Below are 24,292 nucleotides of genomic sequence, written 5' to 3' on the forward strand. Positions count from 1 at the left end.
CCTATCAACAAAATCTCCTTTCTCCAGTCTCGTATTGGCTTAATTCTTAAAATATTTTCTGCTGCTTCATGAATAAATTCTGTGTGGCTGTTGTTATTCTCATTAAAGTTCTATATCAAAAATCTCCTTATTTCTTGAATTTTCCCTGTTTCATCATCATCCCTTTCTACATTGAATTATAGCTTTCTGCTTGTGTTATGTGTATAAGCCTTAACTTTAGAGCTCTAAAATATCACTTCAAATCAGGTAATCCTAAATCATGTTGTTTTATTGGAAGGATACACTTATCCCACTTGACCCTTGCCCTCTTCCCCTCCTAGATAAATTCCTTCAACTCTAGATAAATTATTCTCCTCAACTTCTTATCTGGGTGATAAAAATATGCCTGACCTAAATTCCTTCAACTCTAGATAAATTATTCTTCTCAACTTCTCCTCTAGTTGATAAAAACATGCCTGACCTTTGTATAAAACTAAAGGGACTAAAACTTTTTACTGCTTGTTTCTTGTTATCCATATCCCTAAGCAAGAGCTTCTGGTTTATCAGTTTTTGTATTATTTTTTGTTTAGTCTCTTCCCACATACCCTTAGCTGCTATGACAGAAGCCTTTTTGATCCATGCGCCTAGATACTTTACTTTATTGATTTCCTGCAAATATGGGTATTGATGAACCAAGTCATGTGAGAATATGTAGTTTACAGCTATAGTGTTTGTTTTATCTTTATTAATTTTATATCCCCCCCAAAAAACTTGAAACTGTCTCTAAATGTTCCACAACAGTGAGATGTCCTTTTCTGGTTTTATCAGGTACAAAATAATATAATCTGCAAATAAAGCCGACTTTTCTTGAAGACCTTACCAATTATATCCTTGAATTTCTGAGTTTCTTATTTTCTTTGCCAATGGCTCTTAATATAATACAAATAGTAAATGGGAAAGACGGGACTCCTGCCTGGTTCTTATGTTCAGACACAACTTATCAGAGAAGAACTCCCCCACTTGAATTCTTACGTCCAATCCCTCATGTCCTCCTTATTAAGATAGTTTAAGAGTAAAGAGGAATGAAGTCTCTTGAGAGTTTTACTGTTAATGTGACAACTGCAAGAAAACAACTGAGCCCACTTACAAGCCATTGTCAGTCATTATATTTAAAAGTTTACACACCTTTATTATGCATCATATTCCTGAGCTTGTATCAACTTGTAAATTTTGGTTGTTATGCTCCTTTGATAGAATTCTTCCAGTGGCAGCTGTTTGTTACCCCACTATACTGGATTGCAGAAGACAGGCATGCATGCATGCGTGCATAAACTGTACTAGGTTGCAAAGTGTCAGACCTCTCAACTGTCCCAGTTTTTGGAGGAACATTCCTATTTTCAGGCCTGATTTACCACTGCACATGATGTCTCTTTTTGGAGGTATGTCCCTATTTTCAGGCTTGATTTACCCCTTCCCACAATTTTCTGAATCCCCTTCATCACATGTGAGTTTTGAAGCTGTCTAATACACAGAAAACCACACTACATGACCAGCTCACTAGTGAGAATAATAATTTAAAGAAACAGGAGAAACATCTTTCATTACTTTTTTTTCAAAAAGAAAAATTAATGACCTTGCGTGGTACAATTTTGCAACACAGTTCATTAAAGTCTACAGATTTTGCTCTGCCTCTTTGATAATGTGCTTCTATGTTCGCTTTATTCTTGCCACTGTTTTTGAAACATGTTGCTATGTAGTATTTTACATTCCTACTAGAAGTGGGAATAGTTAGATACTACTGTATGTAGTATCCTACATTTCTACTGGGAGTGGGAAGAGCTGTATGCCATTTGATATTCAGAGTTTATTCTAATCAGATGTCCAGATTTTTGACTGGATGTACCTTCTTTTCATGGGTGTTTGTTCCTGTTTTCAGTGTCTGCAGGTTGAGAGAGATGCAGTGTCAGTGTACTTCGTCAGGAGAGTCTATCAAGTGACAAATGGTTTAAAATGCATATTAAACAGCATGAATGCTTATGTCAAACTTCTGCTGCCTATGTATGTATTCACCATAATAAACACTGGAAGATATGGTAACCTTCTTCTGTTTCTAAGACTCTGTTACTTGGCTGATTAGATAATGTAATGTCAAAGCTAGTGACATAAATTGCTCAAGACCATCTCTGCATCCTCCTAACCACCTAATAAACAGAACAAGAGTGTATACATGAAGTATTATGCAAGGTATTATTTCAAATTCATACATTATGTATCTGTTTTTTTTTTTCAGAGACCTCAGTACAAACCAAATTTCAGAAATTGCACCCGATGCATTTCAAGGACTTCGCTCTTTAAATTCTCTGTAAGTAATAACACACTAATATATATATATATTGTGCATGTGTTATCACATATTACAAAGTCATCATTGCATAGCTCAATGAGGGTATATCAGTGCATACATTGTCTGATAGCATGCACCCGATAGAAATAAAATGAACGTGGGGTGGGTATGAGGGTCCAGTGAGAGCTAGATGTGTTTTTGACCACTTTCTGGTCTTGCGATAGTATCCAAATATCCAGATATTGATCAGGTCCAAATTAAAGCATAACTTTGTCATTATCAGCTACCGAAATGCACAAACCTCCTGCAATATGGAATTCTGGGTTTGGAATTGGAATTGTGCTATCTATGGTCAAGCTGTTGGTTCTTCTGACGTGTTCTTTGTTTTCCTGCAGTGATGAGAAGAGTTCACCTACATACATTAATGAAGCATTTTGTGAAGTAGCACCAGTTATAAGTTAAAGAAATAAGTTACAAATTTTTATAAAGCAGAAAATGCAGGTGGACTTCTGGTAATGCATTTGGAAAGTGTGAGATTCAAAACAGTAACTCATAAAGTAGAGAATCTGTATCTGTGTGAAAGCTACCTTTAAATGAAAGAATAAAGAGTCTTAGATGTTGTTTTTGGAATAAAGGTTTAATGTTACTTTGAAGCATTCTGAATATATGGTAATTACCCACTGTTAGACACCCGCGTGACCTCCTGGCACTTCCTGAGCACCATGACAAATTAACATGGGCTGATTCCAGCCCATATAAGAATGCAAATAAAAGATGGTCTGCCTCACCAACATCAGTTCTTTTTTTCTTATAAGGATATGTGTATCACACAAGAAAGTGCAGAGTTGCTTGGTCTAGTGACAGCAGAGAGCTCCCTTCCTGAGACTTCTTTGAAAAGAAAAGCATTCTGCAGGAGCAATTTTTCCTATTTTTTTTTTCATTTCTATTGTACTGTTGTTTATTTCTGCATTTCAAATTTGTAAGGAAATTTAAATGTGCCTAACAGAGGCCTAAAGAACTATTGTGATTGCAGGCATCAGATCCCATACAAAATCTTACCTTCTAAGTACTTTTTTGATTAGGACATACTCACCTTTCAGTTAATTGCTAAACGTTTGTGGATTATACTAGGAAAACCCAGAGAAGCAGAAGGACCACACTACCATTGTAGTTAATGTAGAAAACACATAAGCCATTATACAGGCAGCTGAGTATTCATCTTCAGGGAAATCCCTTCCCCCAGACAAGGTGCATAAAAGCAATGTTGCTATATGGAGGTCAAGGGAGAGAGAGGGGTCTCAACAGGCATACAAAAGACTAAAAGGTTGCTCTTCTTCCATCCCATTGGCTAGAGGATAATAGAGCTAGTGTTAATTTACCCAGTCCTTGTTGGCAGTGCTTGTTTCTCCTCCCAGTCTCTTTCTGACCCCACTGGAGGCAAGCATGCAGGTTGCAATTGTCAAGTCCTTTTTGGCCAATTGCGATGAGGTTGGTACTGATGAAACTGCATTCCTGCAAACAGCAGACATCTATCCAGAGTCAGGGGTGCAGTCAGGCAAAATGGATGCAGGCTTTCCTCCTGGCCCTAGGACCACCAGAGCTAAGTTCAGATAGCCCAACAGATTGTGGTTGACTGGCTAGGAAAATCCTGGATGAAGAGCTGTCTGCCACCCACAGGTCGCACTCCTTGAGAACAATATATTCTGGAGCACTATACACTGCCCAGGCCAACATCCTCCAATGAATCAATAGTGAATCCTGACTTCACAGAAATTTAAGAAATTGTCAGAAGTGTATTCTGTCAATAGCAAGTGACCATAAAGGACCACTCTTTACCATCTGCTGCCAAGCACTGTAAGAGAAAAAGTGGACTTTCTGATGTGAGGAACAGGTTTTTCCCTGAATGAAGAAAATACTATCCAACTCATTGAGGTGTGACTCAGACTTTGAGAAAACTGTTTCATCAGAGATGCCAACAGGGCATATTTCCTTTGACAATACTCTCAAATTGATGAGATCATTTTAAATGGGAGTTGCAAAGGTTGTCAGATACCAAAAAGAGATACCGTGACCTTATAAACTTGGGAGAACCAAAACTCAGAACAGTAGTTGCCTCTTTCTTTGAGGCTTTTGATGTCTTTCTGACCACTTCACTAGAACCAAATTCTTAACACACAGCCCTAAAGAAACCCACATCATTCTGCATAGTCCTGCAGACTTTATAGTATCATTACAAGAACCATTTTGCAGATCCCTGAGTTTTTTTCACTAACACACTGAAGGCTGATAAGTTGAGTCAGGGCCCCAGTACAGTACACACTTCTAGGGAGGCAAGTGTTCTAGGTAGAGTTAGAAAGTAGGCATATACATCGGCCACCATGACCTTTAAGGCCATTACACCCCAGATGCACATGGCCAAATATCAAGATGAAGTCCTTCGGTAAACAGAGAACTTAAGTGAGAAATTGGAGAATGAAACTCAGAGGATACAAAGTGCAAGGCGTAGTGACTCAGAGATTAGGAAGACATTATTAAATGTGACTATGATTTGATCAGTACAGCAGCCAGAGTGACAGCTATAGGGTCTTTCCCTTAGTGCAAACCTTTGCTGAGGATCCAGTTATTATCAGAATATGTTAAAGGGAGCTACTGATTGATCCCCAGACAAAGATTTCTTATTGAGAAGCCTGTCACAAGATTGTTAAGAAGTTGGAAGAAAAAGACAAAATAATCAAAACTGTACCCAAATGTAGAAGAACCTACCCTTCAAATCTATCCCTTTCCACAGGTGTCAGACTAAAGACCACTGGACCAGGAAAAAAAGAAGGTATTTGAGAAATAAAAATGGCAGAGGAAGAAGATGGATAAGGCCAGTAAAACTGTAGAGAGCAGCTCAGCAAGTCCTTCTGAGCAGCCCTGACTCAGCTATATTTCCTCTACCCCTACCTTCTCCCCATCTCCCCAGCTGCATTGGAATGTCACCTGGAAGAGAGGCAAATACATTTCCAGGACTACTGGGTAAGCATTACATCAGACAGCTGAGTGATGAGCATAATTTTACATGGATCTAGAAGAGTTCAAATCCATCCCACCCTTGATAGAGATGCTTCCCATTCTGCAGGAGTAGATGAAACTGTCCCTCCCCCTTATTAACTAACTGTCCCTGGGGGGAAAAGGGGGTAGGGTTCTACCCCCAGCTGTTTCTGGTATGCAGAAGGACAGGCCTTAAAGATTACTTTTGAATTTCTCAAGACTCATACTATTTATGGATGTTCGAAAAATTTAAATGCATACCTTGCAGTCTGTTCTTCCCATTTCTGTTGCTGAGGGCCTTTCTAGTGATATTTAATCTGTAGAATACCTATATTCATGTTCTGACTTGCAAAGAGCACCAAAAGTACCTCAGGAATAGGGTGGAAACTACTATTTCCAATTTAAAATATTGCCCTTTGTTCTCTCTATGGCATCCAGAGTATTCACAGCATGTCTAGTGCCCACTATGGACTACCTAAGTAAACAAGGAGTGTAACTGTATCTATATCTGGAAAATTTCTTCCTTCAAGCCTAAAAGAATGAGAACTTTGCATGAAGCTGAAGAACATAAGTGATTGCCTCCAGAGACTGGGGTTTTCTATAAATCTCCCCAGATGAAGCCTGAGGCACAACCATTCTTTCTAGGGGTGACTCTGAACATGGTGGAAAGAAAATTATATTTGCCATTGAAGAAAGCCATTTATCCATTTCATTCCATCCATCTGCTCCGAACAGTAGGTCTCTGGGCCACTTTTTAGATCCAAACTGGCAAAGCTAGTGCTCTAGCCTTAAACTCCTGAACTTTTTCCACCTCCCACAATGCACCAATTCTGACTAAGCTAGCTTCCCTCAGATCTCATTTGCTGCCATCACATTCAGACTTTGTCATTTTTGGTCAGCTATGTGCTCCAATGCTTTTTCAAAATTCTTGATATTGCCTTAGTTTTGGGAGTATTTTTACCATGTTAAGACTCAGTGCTGTACTGGATATCAATTTCTTGAAGTATTTGTACTTTTAGCCTTAGAGCTATATATTGTGTGACTTCTCTTCTTTGATGACATGGTTGTTGGGACCTATTTTTGTGGTATTCTTTAGAGTTCCTGTTTGTTTCTTGAGCTCATGGTTGTAGAGAAGAGAAAATTTTCAAGAATTGTTTGAAGTGTATCCATAAGATGCCCCCCCAGCCCCAATGGCTATTTTATGTGTGTATATTGTTTGGGACAGAGCATTTATCTGTGGAATGTTCAGTGTTTATTTCTTTTGGGCAAAGAACCCTCTTGGGCAGGAAGAGCAAACTGGTATTGAAGAGTCTTCTATCTTCTGAATTTGAGGGACACATGGCCAAGAAAATTTTGGACAAGTCTAAGCCCCAAGAGAAATGGGATAAATATAAAGAAGACACCAGGATGGGAAAGGCTGATGATAAGACTTTATCTTTGGCTCCAAAACTGACTAAACCCCTTTGACATCAGAGAGGGAGCATTGTACATTAGTTCTGACTACCTCAGAGCCTAAACTAATTATTGACACTCCAATGATTAGGCAGCCAAGCAGAGTATCATCAGAGCAGAGCACTGTCATGTACCTCTGAGGCCACCTTATGTTTTCTCAGTCAGGTCCTTCTGGTTTATTAGAAGTGCTTTTAACTTGGAGCTGGATCATATGATGATGGCACTCCTGAAGACTCAAATAGAAATGGATGTCCTGGCTCCCCTCCCCTTGATGTCAAGGCTGGAGAAAGCAGGTCCTTCTTCCACTAATTTTGGTCCCTCCCTGGTTCATGTGTCAGAGCCAGTCCCCCATGCAGGAATCTCCTCCATCAGTACTGACTGGTGTCCCTACATTGGCATCAGAGCATTTGGATCTGTTCTAACCAACTCTGAGGTAACCAGATCCAAGCAGGACTCTGTTGCACTGACTTGATGCCAAGTACTGAGCACCACTATCAGAGCTGCCTTTAACGGATTCACTGTAAATATCAGAGTCTTCAGCCTTCAAGGTGTCAGGGCCAATCCCTTTCTTGAGGCCATCCACTCTCTTGGGTTAGGGATGACCGGTGTCTCTACATTGGCATCAGAGCATTTGGATCCGTTCTAACCAACTCTGAGGTAATCATATCCAAGCAGGACTCTGTTACGCTGACTTGATGTCAAGTACTGAGCACCACTATCAGAGCTGCTTTTAATGGAGTCACTGTAAATATCAGTCTTCAGCCTTCAAGGTGTCAGGGCCAATCCCTTTCTTGAGGTCATCCACTCTCTTGGGTTAGGGATTCTTGCCTATAAAGGGAGCCATTCCTTCTGCAGTTGGGATGGTGTTCAGGCTGGAAGGGGAATACTCATACATGGCAGATGTCACAGATGCCTTCAAGGTTTTGGGGACTATAATCTCTTCTCCTTTGTGATTTGAGTCACAGGCTCCACAGGTATTTGCTCCATCTACAGACACCCCTCCTGTTGCTCTAAAGTCCACTTACACATCTACAAGTTAGAATTGAACCTTGAGTCTCAAATGATTACCCCAGCTGCTGACAGAGTTCTCTAAGAAGTCAGAAAACCCACCATCTGATGCTTCAAGAAAAAGCACATGGAAATTAGACAGATGGATGCACTGACAGAATCAGTGACATTGCATATAGACTCAGATGATAAGACAGAGTTCTCCTCTGTCTCCTTCCGAGGGCATTACCTTAGGTGAGATCCTAGATCTTATACACCTAAGGGTAACTGGCCCACAGGTCCCCTTCCCTGGATGAGAAAGTCATGTTTGAGACTTATGGTTTGACACCCTCTATCTACTTCTTGTGTGCTTCCTCCAGCAGATAGTCTCATTAACTTGTCCATCTGAAAGCTATGGCAAGAACCTGATTCCTGTGGGAGCATACCAAAAAGAGATACAATTCTGAGATCACCTAGGGGCAGACAATACTAGGCAAAGGGACCCCTAGTGGATTCCACAACTGTGTCAGCAGCTACCAAGAAAGAGCTAACAGAGGATATGACAACTGTAAATCCACTCAACAGTGAGTTTTGGATGATAGATAGTTTATGGAAGCAGGCTAATACTTCAGGTAGTTTTTCTGCTAGAGCCCTGAACTACACCACCCACATGAACAGGTTTCTGAGGGACCTAGGCAGACAAGGATTAAAATCTCTGAAAAGGCCTTCCACACAGGGTTGCCAGATATCCCTATTGGAGTGGGACTGTCCCCAGATCAGCAGCCCAATACCGAGTCCCGTATTGTCTGTTAAAATCCCGGTGAAACAGCCTCTCCTGTGCAATTTTTGATTGGCTCATATACCAGCATATAGGCCAATCATAAATTGCAAAGTGGAGCTACTTCTGTTGAATGCGAAATAGCGGGCTGTTCCGCATTGAGCAGAAGAGGCTCTGTTGTGCAATTTTTTTAATTGGCTCATATACTGGCATACAAGCCAATCAAAAATCGTAACAGCTGAAACCAACCTTGAATATCATGTATAACATTAGAAACCTCTTCATGTGGTTAATGCAAAATGCAGCCAATGGAGCATCCCTCTAGCGGGAACAGGTATTTTTGTGAGATGGCTTGCCTGGCCCAGCTTATGTGATTTTGTGATCAATTTCAAAGCATCCTTTACCACCTCCTCATGGGATGGAGCTTCATTATTTGGTCCAAAAGTTAAGGGATGCATGCAGACAATGTGAGCAGGATAGCAAAAAATGCTATCTGCCATCAAAGTGAGATTTTTGAAAATCTCCAGAGTGCCTGCAGTTGGAAATAGAAGGGACCCAAATCACTGTACTTCCAAAAATCTAAACGTCCATCTTTTACTCAATTTCTAATACAGATGGCTGAGGCAGAGTCATCCCATTTAATGGATACAGACCCAAGGGTCATGAAGATCCACAAAGCATGGGATATTGATAGCCATTCCCTACTGCCTGCAGTCCTGTCACTGAAAGGTTACCAGACTGCTCCCCTCTGGAGGGAGTTGGAGGTCAGCTATCCCTCTGTCCCTCATGTGAAATGCCATCACAAGGTATTCCTGAGTGAGAGGGATACTATCCAGAGGGTATTGTATACCTTTTCCCACCCCACCCCTCTGATCACAATGGCTACTTCTGGATGTACCATCCCAGCAGATAAAAGAATCTGAAAGGGAAGTTCTATCCCTGCTAGAAAACAGAACCATCCAGGAGGTCCCACCAGGCCAGATAGGGACAGGGTACTACTCAAGATTCTTTTTGATTCCTAAAAAAGAACATAGACCTAAGCCACGTCAACAGCTATGTAAAAAAATATATTTTCAGAATGTTGCAGTATAATCAATTCTACTGTGTCTTCTAGCCGAGGACAGGATGTGCTCTGTGGATCTTTAGTAAGCTTATTGCACATCAGGATTGCCTTGGCATTCAGGAAGATGTTCATCATAGTAAGCACTGCTAAGGTAGCCCTAGCTGTATGTGCTATACCCTACCAAGGATATAAAAGCCAGCTTCCTAAGCTTCATGACACCTTCCACATGCTCAAACTAGTAGACAGCTCGAGCTGATCTGCCTAAAATCACAAGTTTGAGTGCCAAGCAATTCAGAGCTTTCCTGCTGTTGACAAGTGCACTCTTGTGCAGGTTTTTGAGGCTCAATGGCCGGCTTGTGCTGTTCCTCTGCTGGGCAGATAACTCCCCTTTGGGGAAAAAAAAACCCTTCCACATTAAAAAAAATTGTTTAAATGTACTTTCCTCCTTAGGAAAGTTATTTTTAATCTAGGAGTTTGTGTTTTAACTGACTGTCATGAGACGTAATTGTACTTTTAAAAGGGAGTGCACTTTTTTTCGTATCATTTTAAAAGTTAGGTTCAAAACTACTTCAAAACCAGCCTCCGATAGGTGAAACAGAAAAAACAAAAATTACCTAAAAAGAAAAAAGGTAATTCAAGCTGTTTTTACATTTTTTCCAATGGTCTTTTTCTTTTTTGGTGATTTTTGAGTTTAGTTTCAGTTTAAAAGTTGTTTAAAGTAGTTGAAAACCATTGTTTCAGCTTTGTAGGATGTGTGTCACTGCCTGCAATGTTCCTGACAGTCAGCCTGCTACCCCTAAAAAGGCAAAGAGATTGTATAAGGTTCCTCATTCTTCTAAGATTGTATACACTCATCCCATACTTGACTCAGCAGGTCTAACTTTAGTTAATCGTGTTGTTGCTAAACATTTAGTTAATTCCAGTCTTACACTTTCTGACAAGTATGGGAAAATAATAAATAAAAGTGTATACTTCTGCAACTTTGATTTTCAGAATTTTAAATTGTCAGGCTCACATGTTAAAGTTTATTCTGAGTAATTGTGAAAGTATGGGGAATGTTTTGTTGTTTAAAGCAGGGGTATCAAACTAAAATAACAAGGATGGCTGAATGAGGGCTAGCACACTCATTTGAGAGTCAGTATATCCAAAAATCTGGTAGAGTCACTTCCTTCATCTTGAAATGCAGGTTGCTTGAAGCCTGAGGCCCACAAGTTTGAGATCTGCTGATACTTCTTTGAGGGCTATGGCCACTGGTACTGTTTTGAGGACTTTTGGCAAACTGTACTCTCAGAACTTCCAAGATGATGTGAAAAATTACATTTTAAATTCTCTTCTGGATAGAGTTAGTTTTTGATCCTTCTGCTGCAGAGGTTATCAAAAAGTGTAATGAGAGGGATAAACTGATTCAGGGAATCTTTAAGATTTTTCTGACCTTCTTTTCCTAATTTTTTAAGGGATTCTCTAATTCCCTTATCCAATTTTGGTAAGAGACACAGTAAACAGTGTCAGCAAAATGCTGGTAAACAGACGTTTAAGAAGAAATGGCACGGGGGTTCCAAAAAGAAATACAGAGACAACCCCGCAAAACCAAGGACAGTCAAATAAGTCAGAAAGACTAAGGGACTATGCCCCCCACCACACCTACCCTGGCAGTCCCTTTTCCCTTCCAGAAAGTCTGAATCTCTTTGGCAACAGATAGTGTCAGACAAATGGGTTCTGAAGATCATTCAACAAGGTTACAGATGGCAGTAGAAGGAAATTTCGCCTTTCCAGAGGCAAATTCCTCATCCACCAGATCAAACTCCTCTATTTCCCCATCCTTCAACACATGTTGTCTCAGGGAGTCATAGAACCAGTACCCCTTTCCCAGAGTGGGAAAGATTATTATACAAGGATGTTTTTAGTACCAAAGAAAAAAAATGTTTGGAAACCAATTCTGGATTTTTCTTTCCTAAACCTGTTTATGAAAGTGCCCAAATTCAAAATAATGTCACTTCACAACCTGTTACCTCTTCTTCTTCATTCAGGTTCCTGGTAACACTAGATTTAAAAGATGCTTATCATCACATTCCTTCTCATCCAGACTTCAGACTTTTCTTAATGTTTTGTGTGTCTTGATCACATTATCAGTTCTCTGCCATACTCGTTATACTATCCACTGCACCAAGAGTGTTCACAAAGTGTCTAGCTCCAGTTACAGCTCATTGCAGGCTACAGAGTATCCATATTTCTCCATATTAAGATGACATACTTATCTTTGCAGAGTCGTTTCAAAGCATCAGGAATCTCTGTCTTAGCTGAGAGATCTCTTACACAAGCTGAAATTCCAAGAGAACATTGAAAAGCGTTTCATAACTCCTTCTCAAAGGATTGTGTTTCTGAGATGTCAACTAGACACCAGATTTGAAAGATCTTTTCTTTCACAGGAAACATTGCCAACATCCTAGCTGACAGGTTTATTTTATTTATTTTATTTTATTTTACATTTGTTGACCGGGCTAGTCTAACTGGATATATGTCCATTTTCAGTAGAGGCCCGGGGAGAAAAGCTCCAAGCATTAGTAGTGACAACGATTACAATATATAGTAATAGTCAAAACAAATTACAGGACATTGTTACATTGAGGTTGACATAAGTTATTTAGAGTACTTAGTAGGTTAACACACAGATCAAATAATGTGAGCAGAAATTTGAGAGAGAGCAATCAAAAAAGCTAAGACAATATCGAAGTGTAAATAAAAATTTTTACAGGTATGTGACATAGAACAGTGGGGTATAGAAGTGTAAGGAGAGCAAAAAGGGGAAGGAGACAACAGTCAGGGTATATCAGTCTGGGTTAGAGCAGGGACAAAGCCAATGATTTTTAAGATATTCTTTAAGATGCTTTTTAAAGAGATGAGAGGAAGCAAGAGATGTAAGTTCAGTAGGAAGCTGGTTCCAGCTTTTTCCTACTGTGTTGGCGAAAAGTGAGTCCCCAGGTTTGGTTTTAGATTTAATAGTGGAGACTAGAATTTTGTTAGCTGAGCATAGAGTTGCAAGATTTTTGTAGGGGGTAATCAGCTTAGTAAGGATTGGGGTATTATTAGGGTGATAAAGGATCTTTTGGGTGATAACAAGTTGTTGACAAAGTAGTAGGTTCTGCAGTTCTAACCATCCCAGTTGTTTGAGGTTATGACAGTGGTGAGCTCTGAAAGGGGTGCCAGTGGCAAATCTGGTTATGCTATTGTAACTAGTAGAAAGTTTGGTGAGGTTGTTTCTAGGTAGGTTGGTATATATTGCAGGAGCATAGAAAAGGGTAGAGATTAGGTGAGTCTGGGCAATAGTGATTCTGGCTGAAGGAGTAAGGAAGGGTTTGATTCTGTAAAGGGTGCCTAGTTTTTTGTTGACAGACTTTATAGTAGCATTAATATGGTCATCATAGCTAAGGTTGTTATCAATTGTTACTCCCAGTAGACGGGTTGTAGTGTCAGGGGATATGTTAGTTCCATTGCTAGAGTTGACTGTGAAGTGTGAATGAGGTAACCTATGAGTAGGAGCAAAGAGCAGTAATTTTGTTTTTTGGGGGTTTAAAAGGAGACAGTGTTGCATAAACCAATTTTCAACACTGTTAAATACTGTTTGAGTGAGGGCCTGGAGAGAGGTTATGGACTTGGCTGAACAAATTAAAGTTGAGTCATCTGCATATTGTATGCAGGTGGCTTGAGGAATTTTGGTATGTAGATCATTAATAAACAATGAAAAGAGAAGGGGTCCTAATATAGAGCCTTGTGGTACTCCAATGTTCACAGGGAGGGAAGAAGAAAGAGTATTGTCCCAAAGTACTGCTTGTTGTCTGTTTTCAAGGTAGGATTTAAACCAATGTAGTGCTTGTGTATCGAGTGATTGGGCTTTTAGTATGTCAATAAGCAAGTTATGGTTCACCATATCGAAGGCTTTTGAGAGGTCAATAAACAGTGCAGAGGAGAAAGTATTATTATTACAATTTTTGTTTATGGAGTCAGAAAATGATAGCAGGGCAGTTGTTGTGCTATGAAATGGTCTAAAACCATGCTGGCAGTCTGCAAGTAAATTGTTATGGAGAAGGTGGGCAAGTAGTTGTTTATGTATGCACTTTTCCATTATTTTAGCTATTGGAGAGAGTAAGGCGATAGGCTGAAAGTTGGAGAGCTCGGTAAAAGATCCACCTTTGTGTAGAGGGATGATGTGAGATACTTTCCATATGGAAGGGATTTTGCTTTCTAAAATTGTTCTGTTTATAAGGATGGAGATGGGATAGGCGATTTCTTTAGCTGCAATTTGCAGGAATTCTGCTGAAAGACAGTCAGCAGAAGGGGAGCATGGTTTAAGTTTTTGAAGGAGGTTGCAAATGAGGGATGTGGGTACATGTTGAATATGAAAGGTTGGAGTTACAGTATTATTGGTATGTAATGGTGTTGTGGTGATGGGTGGTAAAGTATTAGCTAGGGTTAGAATGGCTTCTGTAAAATAGTTATTAAAGGCATCAGGTATCAGGTTAGAGTTACTAGGGTTAAATCCTGAGGGGGTAGGAGATTTAGAGTGGCCTGGTTTAAGAAGTTTATTGATGCCTGTCCAGAATTTTTGTGGCTTTAGTTGGTGGGTTTGTTGATGGTTAAGGTAGTAATCTTTTTTGTCTCTGAGAATGTCTTTCTTGGTAGCATTTCTTAATTGTATAAAGTAAAGGTGATCAGATGGACTTTTGGAGGCTCTCCATTTGGCCCAAATCTTATTTCTGAGGAGGATCTTTTGCCTAGTGTGTTTTGTAAGCCAGGGGGTAATTTTGGTTCTTATTCGGGATGATCGAATGGGTGCATGTTAATCAAGGATTTGAAGGAATCTAGTATTAAAGAAGGTCGCTGCTTCATCAAGTTGAAGATGAGACACGGGTGTCCAGTCACATGCTATTAGTTCATTTTGGAAACTGTCTGGATTAAAGAATTTTTTTGAGCGGGAGAATTTAAAATTATTAGTGTTAAGGTTATGAATTTTTTGTTTAATGATATAGGTTAGCATATGGTCACTGATATCATCGGGAAGGGTTCCTGGTTTATAAGTATCAAGATGGCTGTTGAGAAGAATCCAGTCTAGGGTGGTTTCCTTGTTGGTTGGCTTATGGATTCTAGTAGGGGTGGTTATTATCTGTGAGAAATTGTGTAGATTTATGTGGTTGGTAGGACTGGGAGAACTACAGGTTGTCCAGTCTATATTAAAGACTCCTAATACAATGGTTTCCTGAGGTAGGTGGGTAGATAGGTGACCAAGTATGTTTTCAAGTGTATTAATGTTATTTCCAGGAGGGAGATATGTGCAAATTAGATAGATAGATTTGGAGTTACTGATTTTTAGCTTGGCAGTAAGAGTTTCTGCATTGGTATCTGAGGGTAGTGGCAAAATGAAGGGTGACACTTGGAGTTCAGATTTATACAAAATGGCTACTCCTCCACCCTTTTTAATTTTGCGGTCATATCTTAGGATATTATATCCAGGAGGGGTAATCTCTTGGTCCAAAGTAGAGGGTTTTAGCCATGTTTCTGTAATACAGAGAATATCAAATGAGTGCACCTGTAATAGTGCATGTAGGTGGGTAATTTTATTGTTTATGCTGCGGATGTTAAGGTGAGCTATAAGGAGGGAATTAGCTGGTCTTTTAGGGGTAGTAGAAATAGGAAATGTTCGATTGTGGGGGTTATTGTGAGTATTAGTATTGGGGCCAGGGTTAGGATGAATATCACCATCTAATAAGAGGTGTCGTAGGGGATATTGTACAAACTTAAGGATTTTGTAGTAATTGATTGGAGTTTTTTTGACAGGGAAGTAAGTAACATGGATAGATCTATGGTACTTAGGAAGCATGTAGATAAAGGTGGCAGTTATGTTACTATGTTTAAGTGAGTTTATGTGAGAAAGAGGTAGAGTTTGTTGGTAGGGGTGGTGTTTCTCAGGAAGAGAAGAAAGTTCAAAAAAGGTTAGTGTGTAAGGAATAGTTAGAGCAGCAAGAGTTGTAGTTAAGAGTAGCAGGTTTGTGAGTAAGGATTTGTTTGTTGGGTCCATTAGGATGTGTAAATGAGGAGTTAGAATATGTAGGGGGAGGGATAGAGGTAGGTAAGTATAAAGGTGGGAGAAGGAGAAAAGTGTTATATGAGATGTAGTAGTTTGAGGGCAGGTAGATAAACTGGATAAAAGATGGTTATAAGAGTGAGGTTGCAAACTATAGCAGTACAGGAAAAGGTGTGGAAAGGTTAGGGAGTGGTACTAGAGGTAAAATGGCTTAAGTAGGTATTTGTTGAGGTAGGGGGTGTGGTTAAGTGGAAGTAATTTGTGATAGGGTAATAGTGGGAGGGGTGTGGTAATGGAGGTGTAAAGCTAGGACCACTGGGGGTGGGTGGGAATTGGGGGTAGGGTAGGGGAGCGGAGTGAGCCCGCAGGGCGAACGGAGCGGGTTAGAGCAGCTATGTGAAAGATTTTCCAGAGACAATCAGGGAGGAGGAGATTTCCAAGGCAGGGAAAGTGGTCACAGGTAAGTAGAGTGTGGTGAAGCAGTGCAGGAATAAGATAGGATATTGGAAAGTGAACAATAAAGGAATTAAAAAGACAGCTAGAAGGAGGAAAAGAGATACTAGTGGGCAGGGAGTATATTACAGTGTCTGTAATGGAGATAGCAGTTTGAGGTGGCTCAGAAAGAGGAGTCAGGGAGGGGGACAAGTAGATGGTACAAGGGCAGAGAGGAGTCTGGCTGCTGGCTTCCTAACTCAGTATCTAGAATTTATACTAAACTAGGTACATTGTACTTTGCAAAGAACAGGCTAAGTTAATAATAGGTGCAGTATGAAATAAATCAGATCAACTATACTTAATATGTTGGAGCAGGATGGAACATACTTTCTTAATCTTGTTTTAAAACAGGGAGGTATGCGCTTCAACAGCAGAGATTTGTTGGCCAGTCGTTGGGATGGTTGAAGGTTGAAATTAAAGGGTCCTTAATGACCAGGCAGGTCCTTTTGTGCAGGATAGGAGGAAAAGAGCTAGGAGGAGTAGAAAGATAAGATAAACATTAGGTGTGAAAGTTACAAAAAAATGCTAGTGGTACTATGAGGCAAAATAAGATTAATATAGAGCAGTCAGTAATTATACAATGTGTATTAATTACAAAAAAAAACACAATCTTAGATTAGTACCTCAAGAAGGCTACCATGACACAGTCTAAACAATATGTAAAATATGCAACCACAAGGGATTGGAGAGATTCTCTTTAGAATTACAGTAAGTAAAGGGTAAGCAAACAAAATAAAAAATAAACAATGTCTGACTTGTGCTGGCATAAAACTAAATAGAATTACTAAAATGCAACTCTTTAACAATCATTTAATCACAGTAGCTTATTATTAGGATTATAAGGTAAACTACTACTTAGGGCAGGATAGCTAACTAATTCAATGATTACTGGCCTAGTACTCTGAAATGATGTGCAGGTAATGGCCACTAGGAAAGATGTGTGCAACTTCCACAGAGGTTAGCCAAAAGAACATTCACAAGACAGCAGTTAACGTGTAGATCTAATAGGGGAAGAAAGATCATCTAAAAGCAACACAGCAGGCTTTGAATCTGGGTGGGGGGGGTTAGGCCTTTCTGTAAGCCTGCACAAGGAGAAAGAAGTCCTTATTTACAGGGCAAAATGCAGATACAAAGTATGGCTAAAGAGGTATTAAGCGATCATGTAGCAACAACTGTATGGTCAGAACTTTAAACAGAGCATTCTACTGTTGATCGCTAAAAGCAGCTAAGCAGCCCAGCCCACCAAAAACAGATAGCTGGCAGATCAACACCTAAACATAACAAGTCAATCAGGCATAGATGGTAGTAAGCAGATACATTAGCAGCAACTAAGGCACTTTAAGTCAGTCACTCTGAGAGAAAAGAGTTAAGCCTTAGATTAAGAAGAACGCTAGCTGAGTTTGAATAGGACGCTCTCACAGGAGCGTGTACTGCTAGGCAGATTACCCTATATGTTACTTACGCACTCCAGTAAGAGGTTAAGTGAAGTTCTATTTCTTTTTCAGCAGGGAAACATAACATTTGGGACGCTGACTGAATTACATAAAACGCTATCACAGGATAGCGTATTTCAAGGCGGATTCAGTTAGGGGCTAATTAGGTACTCTGGTAGGAGGTTCAGTTGAGTTCTATTATTTTTCTAGCAGGGAATAAACAAGAAATCAAAGGGAACGCTGTCTCAAAGTGAAGAAAACGCTATCGCAGAATAGCGTACTTCAGGCAGAGTCCGTTAAGCTTTTTTTTTTTTTTTTTTTTTATTTTTGGCAGGGGCCAAACAATATGATCGCTGGCTGTTATGAATTAAAAACGCTATCGCAGTATAGCGTACTTCAAGTAAGAGTACCTTACTCTTGGAAACTTCAGGTTCTGTGCAAACTTCTCCCCCCCTCCCCACCAAAAGGGCAAATATCTATCCCAGCAGAGTGCTGCCCCCCCTGACATCTCAGATGCTCAGGTAAGAGCCGCCCTCTCCAAAGCAAAAAACACAGTATCAATTGGGACCAGACGGTGTCCCGGGCTGCGTCCTACATGAACTCCAAGAAGAGCTAAACCCAAACATAAAACTACTGTTCAATCTCAGCCTTACTACAGGATATGTACCCAAAGAGTGGCGTACAGCAACAGTGGACCCTCTCCACAAAGGTGGTGCCTCAACGGATCCTGGAAACTATTGCCCCATAAGCCTGACTAGCTTGGTCTGCAAAGCTATGGAAAGGATCATCATGGACCTCATAAATAAAGATATTGGGGACCTACAGACACTGGATCCTACCCAGTCCGGCTTTGTTAAGGGCAGATCCTGCCTCTTAAACCTGGTTGATTTCTTTGAAACAGTCACCAAGGCCATTGACGAGGGGAAGGTGGTCCACACAGCCTACCTGGACCTTGCAAAAGCCTTCGATACAATACCCCACTCGGGCATTATAGCTAAGCTCACCAACTTAAATATAAACCCCTATGTCACTAGATGGGTTGCAAACAGTCTCAAGGACAGAACCCACATGGTTAGAATTGCTGGAGTCATGTCAGACTCCAAACCAGTTACAAGTGGCATCCCACAAGGCTCAGTCCTGGGAACTCTCTTGTTCGGTATATATTTCTCTGAGGTACAGGCCAACACAGAAGGACTGTGGCTGACCAACTTCGCAGATGACTGCAAACTGGGTGCCATAATCGACTCTCCAGCTGACACAAGCATCCTCCAAAAGGGCCTCATAGAAACAGACAGCTGGTGCCAGAGCCATGGCCTCGAGCTAAACGCCAAAAAGTGTATAATCATCCCCTTTGGCAAAAACAAAGTGCCCACAAATTACCACATAGGTGGTAATCCATTAAGTACAGAAGAAGTAATTAGGGACCTGGGGACCCAAGTTGATAGCAATCTCTCATTTGACAACCACGTGGCCAAAGTGATTAGAAAAACATTTTATATAGCCCACCTAATCATGAAGGGATTCACATCTAGATCAGGGGAGGTCATCGTGCCTCTTTACTCATCCTTCATCAGGCCCATAATTGAGTACAATGCCCCTTTTGGGATGTACCTTACCAGACACCTGCAGCAACTAGAAAGACCCCAAAAGTACCTCACCAAGAGGATCAAAGGGTTCAAACAGATGCCATATGCTGCCCGGTTAAAGAAACTCCAGCTCTACTCAGTGGCATACTGCCTGCTCAGAGGCAATCTGTACCTGACGTATAAAGCCATGTCCAACCCAGAATTAATGGACATGCTGCACCTCAGAAAATCCAAATCCCATCGAGCTACACGCTCAAGAGACTTGAACCTCAGCACTGAAATAAATAGGACATGCTGGAGGGACAGATTCATAACCCAGAGGCTCCCTTCACTCTGGAATAAAATCCCAGTCCTGGTTAGGCAGAGTCCCTCATTGACTCTCTTCAAGAGGAATCTTGATGAGTGGATGGGAGATCGTAGGTTTACCCCGGGTATCACTTCTGTGTCACTGTTAGACAGAGGCACAGTATACTAACCTCGAAAAAGAGCATAGCAAAATTAATTTAAAATGGGTGGCGAAAGCCAAACACACTGGCTAGGCTTATAAATGCCCTAGGGCAGATAGCCTAGTATGAACCTATGAACCTATGAAACAATAGATCTATACCTAGCTCTGTTTTCTACTCAGACTTCGGTCATTGAGAGGGAATAAATCAGGATTTTGAGTCCTGTGGCTTGTATAATTCTCATGATACCCTTGGCAAGACTTAATATGTGAAAGTTACAGTGGTACCTGAAGTAATAGATAGTCCAACCTAAAAAGGCTTTTTATCCAGTTTTTCTAGAGGGGAATGTAACTGTGTTAATAATTGTCAGTATGTTTAGAACAATTCTAAGTTCATCCCCTTGGTCAGTTAAATTACAGTCACACACCTAACATAATATTAGATCTGGCCAGTATCTAGTAGACATGAACATGATAAACAATTCTTTTTGAACAGATTTTATATGGTATGTGTATGAGAGCAGAGCATTGCTCAACATGATTTATCAAAAATTACAGTTTCTGTAAAAAGATAGAAACATGCTAACAATGGTAACAGTTCTTAGGGATGTGGTTTTTCCACTGGGTATGATGGCAAGGAACATCGGCAAGTTTCAGGCATGATATCCTTTGTTTACTTAATTATTCATTTATTTTTATTTGGCAAAATATACATAAGTATATATTACATTTTTTTAGTATTTGATTTTTTTAAAAAAAATGTAGTGCAACAGTGGTGCATTTTATTTATAATGTGGACCTCATGGCTAGCAATATTAAGTCACATCATTGTATAAGATAGGAAGTGATGTTTTACAACACTTTTAAGTTCCCATGGTTTTTAATTAGAATGGAAATCAACTTTCATGATTGGTCAATGTCAATTGCTTGTATGTATTTAAACAGCAGTGTAAAGTCATCCCACTGTTTGTTTGTCTGAGGAAGGCGAGTAATTTAACTTGCCGAAAGCGCTTACATATATTGGAATAATAAATTCGTGGAACTACCAGCTGCTCTCATTGTGTTTTCATCGCCTTTAGCTTTTTCAGTGGTACCTGAAGTCTCTTAGGTCCTAGCACCAACACCCCTTGTCTTTTCAGATCATTGATTCAGGACAGAAATTACTTGGTGGAGGCAACTGCTATCTCTAAATCCAGGTCTCTCTTTCTTTTTCCCTTTTCCAAAGCAGTCAATCAACACAGATTCCTCATACTTTGCTTGGGCAGCAGTTTCAGGGGGGATAAATGTTTAAGATGTGTGGGACCCCAAGGACATACACAAGCACATCAATATAAAATAAATGCTTGCTCTGATCAAAGTACTCAGCTCTCTGAATCATCTTTAGCCCCCAGAACTTCTTCAAGTTGTTACCGACAACACCACAGTCATGTGGTACATCAACCGCCACTAGGGGGGACCAGGTTGCATCTCCTCTGCAGATTAGCCATGCTAGCTTGGGATATAGCTTCCCAGCCCAGTCTCACTGTGCAGGTGTCCTACATTCCACAAAAGTAAAATTGTGTAGCAAACAAGCTAAGCAGCACAAGGACAGACCCTTATGAATGGAAAGTAGATCATGAGGGGGTCTTCTTAGATTTGATCCATCCTCAAATAGACTTCTTTGTCTCCTCTCTGAACAATCAGCTGGCAAGATTCTGCTTCAAGACTCCATGCAAGAAGGCCTGGAAAACAGATGTCTTTTATTTTCCTTGGACAAGAATCCTCATGTATGCTTTTCCACACATTCTACTAATATCCAGGGTACTTCTGAAGATTCAAAAAGCATCCCCCATGATCAATGTAGTGACTCCCTTTTGGCCCAGGTCCTATCCTTTGGAAAGGGCCAGAGGAAATTACAGCAAACCTCCTCACAGACTGAATCTACTCACACAAGAACAGGGGTGTTTGACACCCCACAACATCAGTCAACTTCAACTGAACCTGGATGATATGGTCTTAATTCCTTTTAGACACCTGTTTACTAAGGATGTGCAGCAGGAGGTACTAATGTAGGCAAGAAAGCCTGCCACTATAAAATCATTTATTAGCAAATGGAAATGGCTTTCTAGAGTGTGTCAACAACATAACCAGCACCCATTCAGGGCTAGTTGTTCTGTGGTTTTACAATATTTGTGTGAGTTACTGTCCTATGGTCTTTCTTACTCTTGTATCAAGGTTCATTTAAGAGCCATTTCAGCATGTCAGCCCATGAATCTTCCTCTTTCAATGCAGTCTGACATTAAAATGTTTTTTGAAAGGTGTTTTGTATAAGAAGCCCCCCAGAAAAATGGTGACCCATCCTTGGGATCTTAATTTGGTGTTAGAGAAGCTAACACATGCTCTATTTGAACCAGCTAACCTGTCGGACTTCGGGTTCTTAACTTGGAAAATGGTTTTACTGATTGCTCTGACTGCCGCAAGAAGGCTATCTGAATTGCAAGCTCTTATGGTAAGTCAACCCTTTCCCTTTCATATTTTCCACTGGGATATGTTTCTTTGAGAATTAATCATTCCTTTATGCCTAAAGTGGTATCCAAGATTACTTTAAGCCAAACTATCCATCTCCCCATTTTCTTTTCTGAACCCAAAAATGAGGAAGAAAGGATATTCCATACCCTGGATGTCCACAGATAACTCAAGTACTAACTTGACAGAATGTAATCTTTCAGATCTTCAAATCAATTGTTCATTTCTTATGGAAGTAAGAAGGGACAACATTTGCAACCTCCAAACAGTTGTCTCAGGCTATTACTTTTTGTTCTACTCACCACAAAAACACTATTCCAAGCAGGGTCAAGGCCCACTCTACCAGTGCCTTGGCTTCATCTGTTGCATTTTGGAAAGGGTTGGATTCTAGAAGTGTTCTTGAAACTACAACTTGCTCCTCTGTGCATTCTTTTACAAAGCACTATAAGACTGAATCCTTCTTTAGGTCTAGATCAGGCTTTTCAAGACCATTCTCCTGGGGTTCCTGGAGTCACCTCCTAAATATAATTAGCTACACTAATCTACCCATAGAGCTAAGGCTACTGCAGAAGAATAAGTAAACTTACCATAACAGTAGATGCTTGAATGATCAGTGCTGCAGCAGCCACACCCTCCCGCCACCCCCCTTGTTTTTTGTTGTGTTGTTTATGCCAGGGTGTGTTACTTATTTGTTGTTCTTCCTGACATTGTCCTTTAAGGGCTCAGACTCCCTTTCTCTGTTGACAGGAAAGCTCAGAAGGCCTTGGCACCCAAACTTGACTTTTAGTCGGCTCAGCTCGATCTGCCTGACATGGAAGATGCCCTGAAGGTTTAAAAGCTGGCCGACTGCTATATCTTTGGTAGTATATAACTCATAGCTAAGTCTACTGCAGCTGAAATTATTTGAACATCTGCTGTTATGGTAAGTTTACAACAACTGTACTTTGTCTTCAGTTCTCTCTTGTTCTTCTGTGCTGGATTTAACTCTTAGCCAACTATGTTTTGCACCTGAAAACCTTGCCATGGTTATATAAACCGTTGCTCTGGCTGGAATTACATGGACCTTATCAATTGTAGTTACATGAAAGCTTGCACCTGACACATAGGTAACAACCTACCTGGTGTTTGGAGCATAATGGACGTATTGCACTGTTCTATCCTTATCAATAAGATCATTTATCTGGTTTAAGACATGTCTAGTCACTTATGTTATACTACTCTGCCCATTGTGAATTAGTTCCAAGTAAGAAAACATATTGCCTTTTTTTTATTTTTTTGTGTAGGTTTTTAATGCTCTGATAGGAATGGGCCCCATTCCTAGTTCAGGGCATAATTAAAGTTCATGAAATCAGTTTTAATTCAGTCTTTGTTGTTTGCTAAAAATGTTATTCTCAGCACCTGCAATGTACTAAGAATTATCTATTTCTGCACTTCATACACGGTTACTTGAATCAGTAGCATCTTTAAATGTGACTGAAATTATTTTTTATTAGTGCAGTTGCTTCTACTAAAACTGGAACTATCTGTGTATCCTTATTCCATCTTGCTATTCTTTCAGCTTACATGTCTTGTTATTTTATATTTGTATTTATTTCATTTCGTAAGACACTATAGTCGCTAGATGTAGCAAATGTGATAATCAGTGCTTTTTTGTCTTTTTTTCTTTTTTCTTTTGAACTACAATATCCAGTTTATCTGCTTCTGTCTTCTACCGTAAGGCTTGTCTGGTAACTTAAAAATTCCAGTTTGCATTGCCTGTTTTGTAATAAATGTAAAAACCCTACTTGCTCTGCTCTGTCTCACCTAATCATTAAATTTTGAAATTTTACTAGGAAGAACTGCATGAGTATTTGACTTGGACTATATCCATACATGGCAGTTCTAAACATTTCATAACAAAGCTAAAAAGTAGAAATGTGGCTTTCACCTTTGTATTGAAAATACCATACTGTTGTGGCATACTTTTGTAGACTCCAGTTTCAGCTTTGTAGATACAAGCATTTATATGTACCAATCATGCTCTATATTGGTGATCTTTCTAGGGTCCCCAGTACCTGAAACAGTGGTGCGGTATACTATGTCTTCCCTAGAATACTCACAAAATGTCTGAATGAAA

The 24,292-nt window shown here is 40.0% G+C and overlaps 1 protein-coding gene across 2 annotated transcripts in view; it reads left to right on the forward strand.

Moving 5' to 3' along the window:
• Positions 1-24,292, forward strand: part of SLIT1 (slit guidance ligand 1) — a 3,022,655-nt gene that overhangs the window by 2,150,906 nt on the left and 847,457 nt on the right. For both annotated transcript variants that reach the window (XM_044056244.1, XM_044056245.1), the window contains exon 11: positions 2,270-2,341. In XM_044056244.1, coding sequence (XP_043912179.1) covers positions 2,270-2,341 — 72 coding nt within the window. The remainder of the gene's footprint in view (positions 1-2,269; positions 2,342-24,292) is intronic.

This window comes from Protopterus annectens, chromosome 14.part0 (assembly GCF_019279795.1).
Source record: "Protopterus annectens isolate FY-2018-M chromosome 14.part0, PAN1.0, whole genome shotgun sequence".
NCBI lineage: Eukaryota > Metazoa > Chordata > Ceratodontiformes > Protopteridae > Protopterus > Protopterus annectens.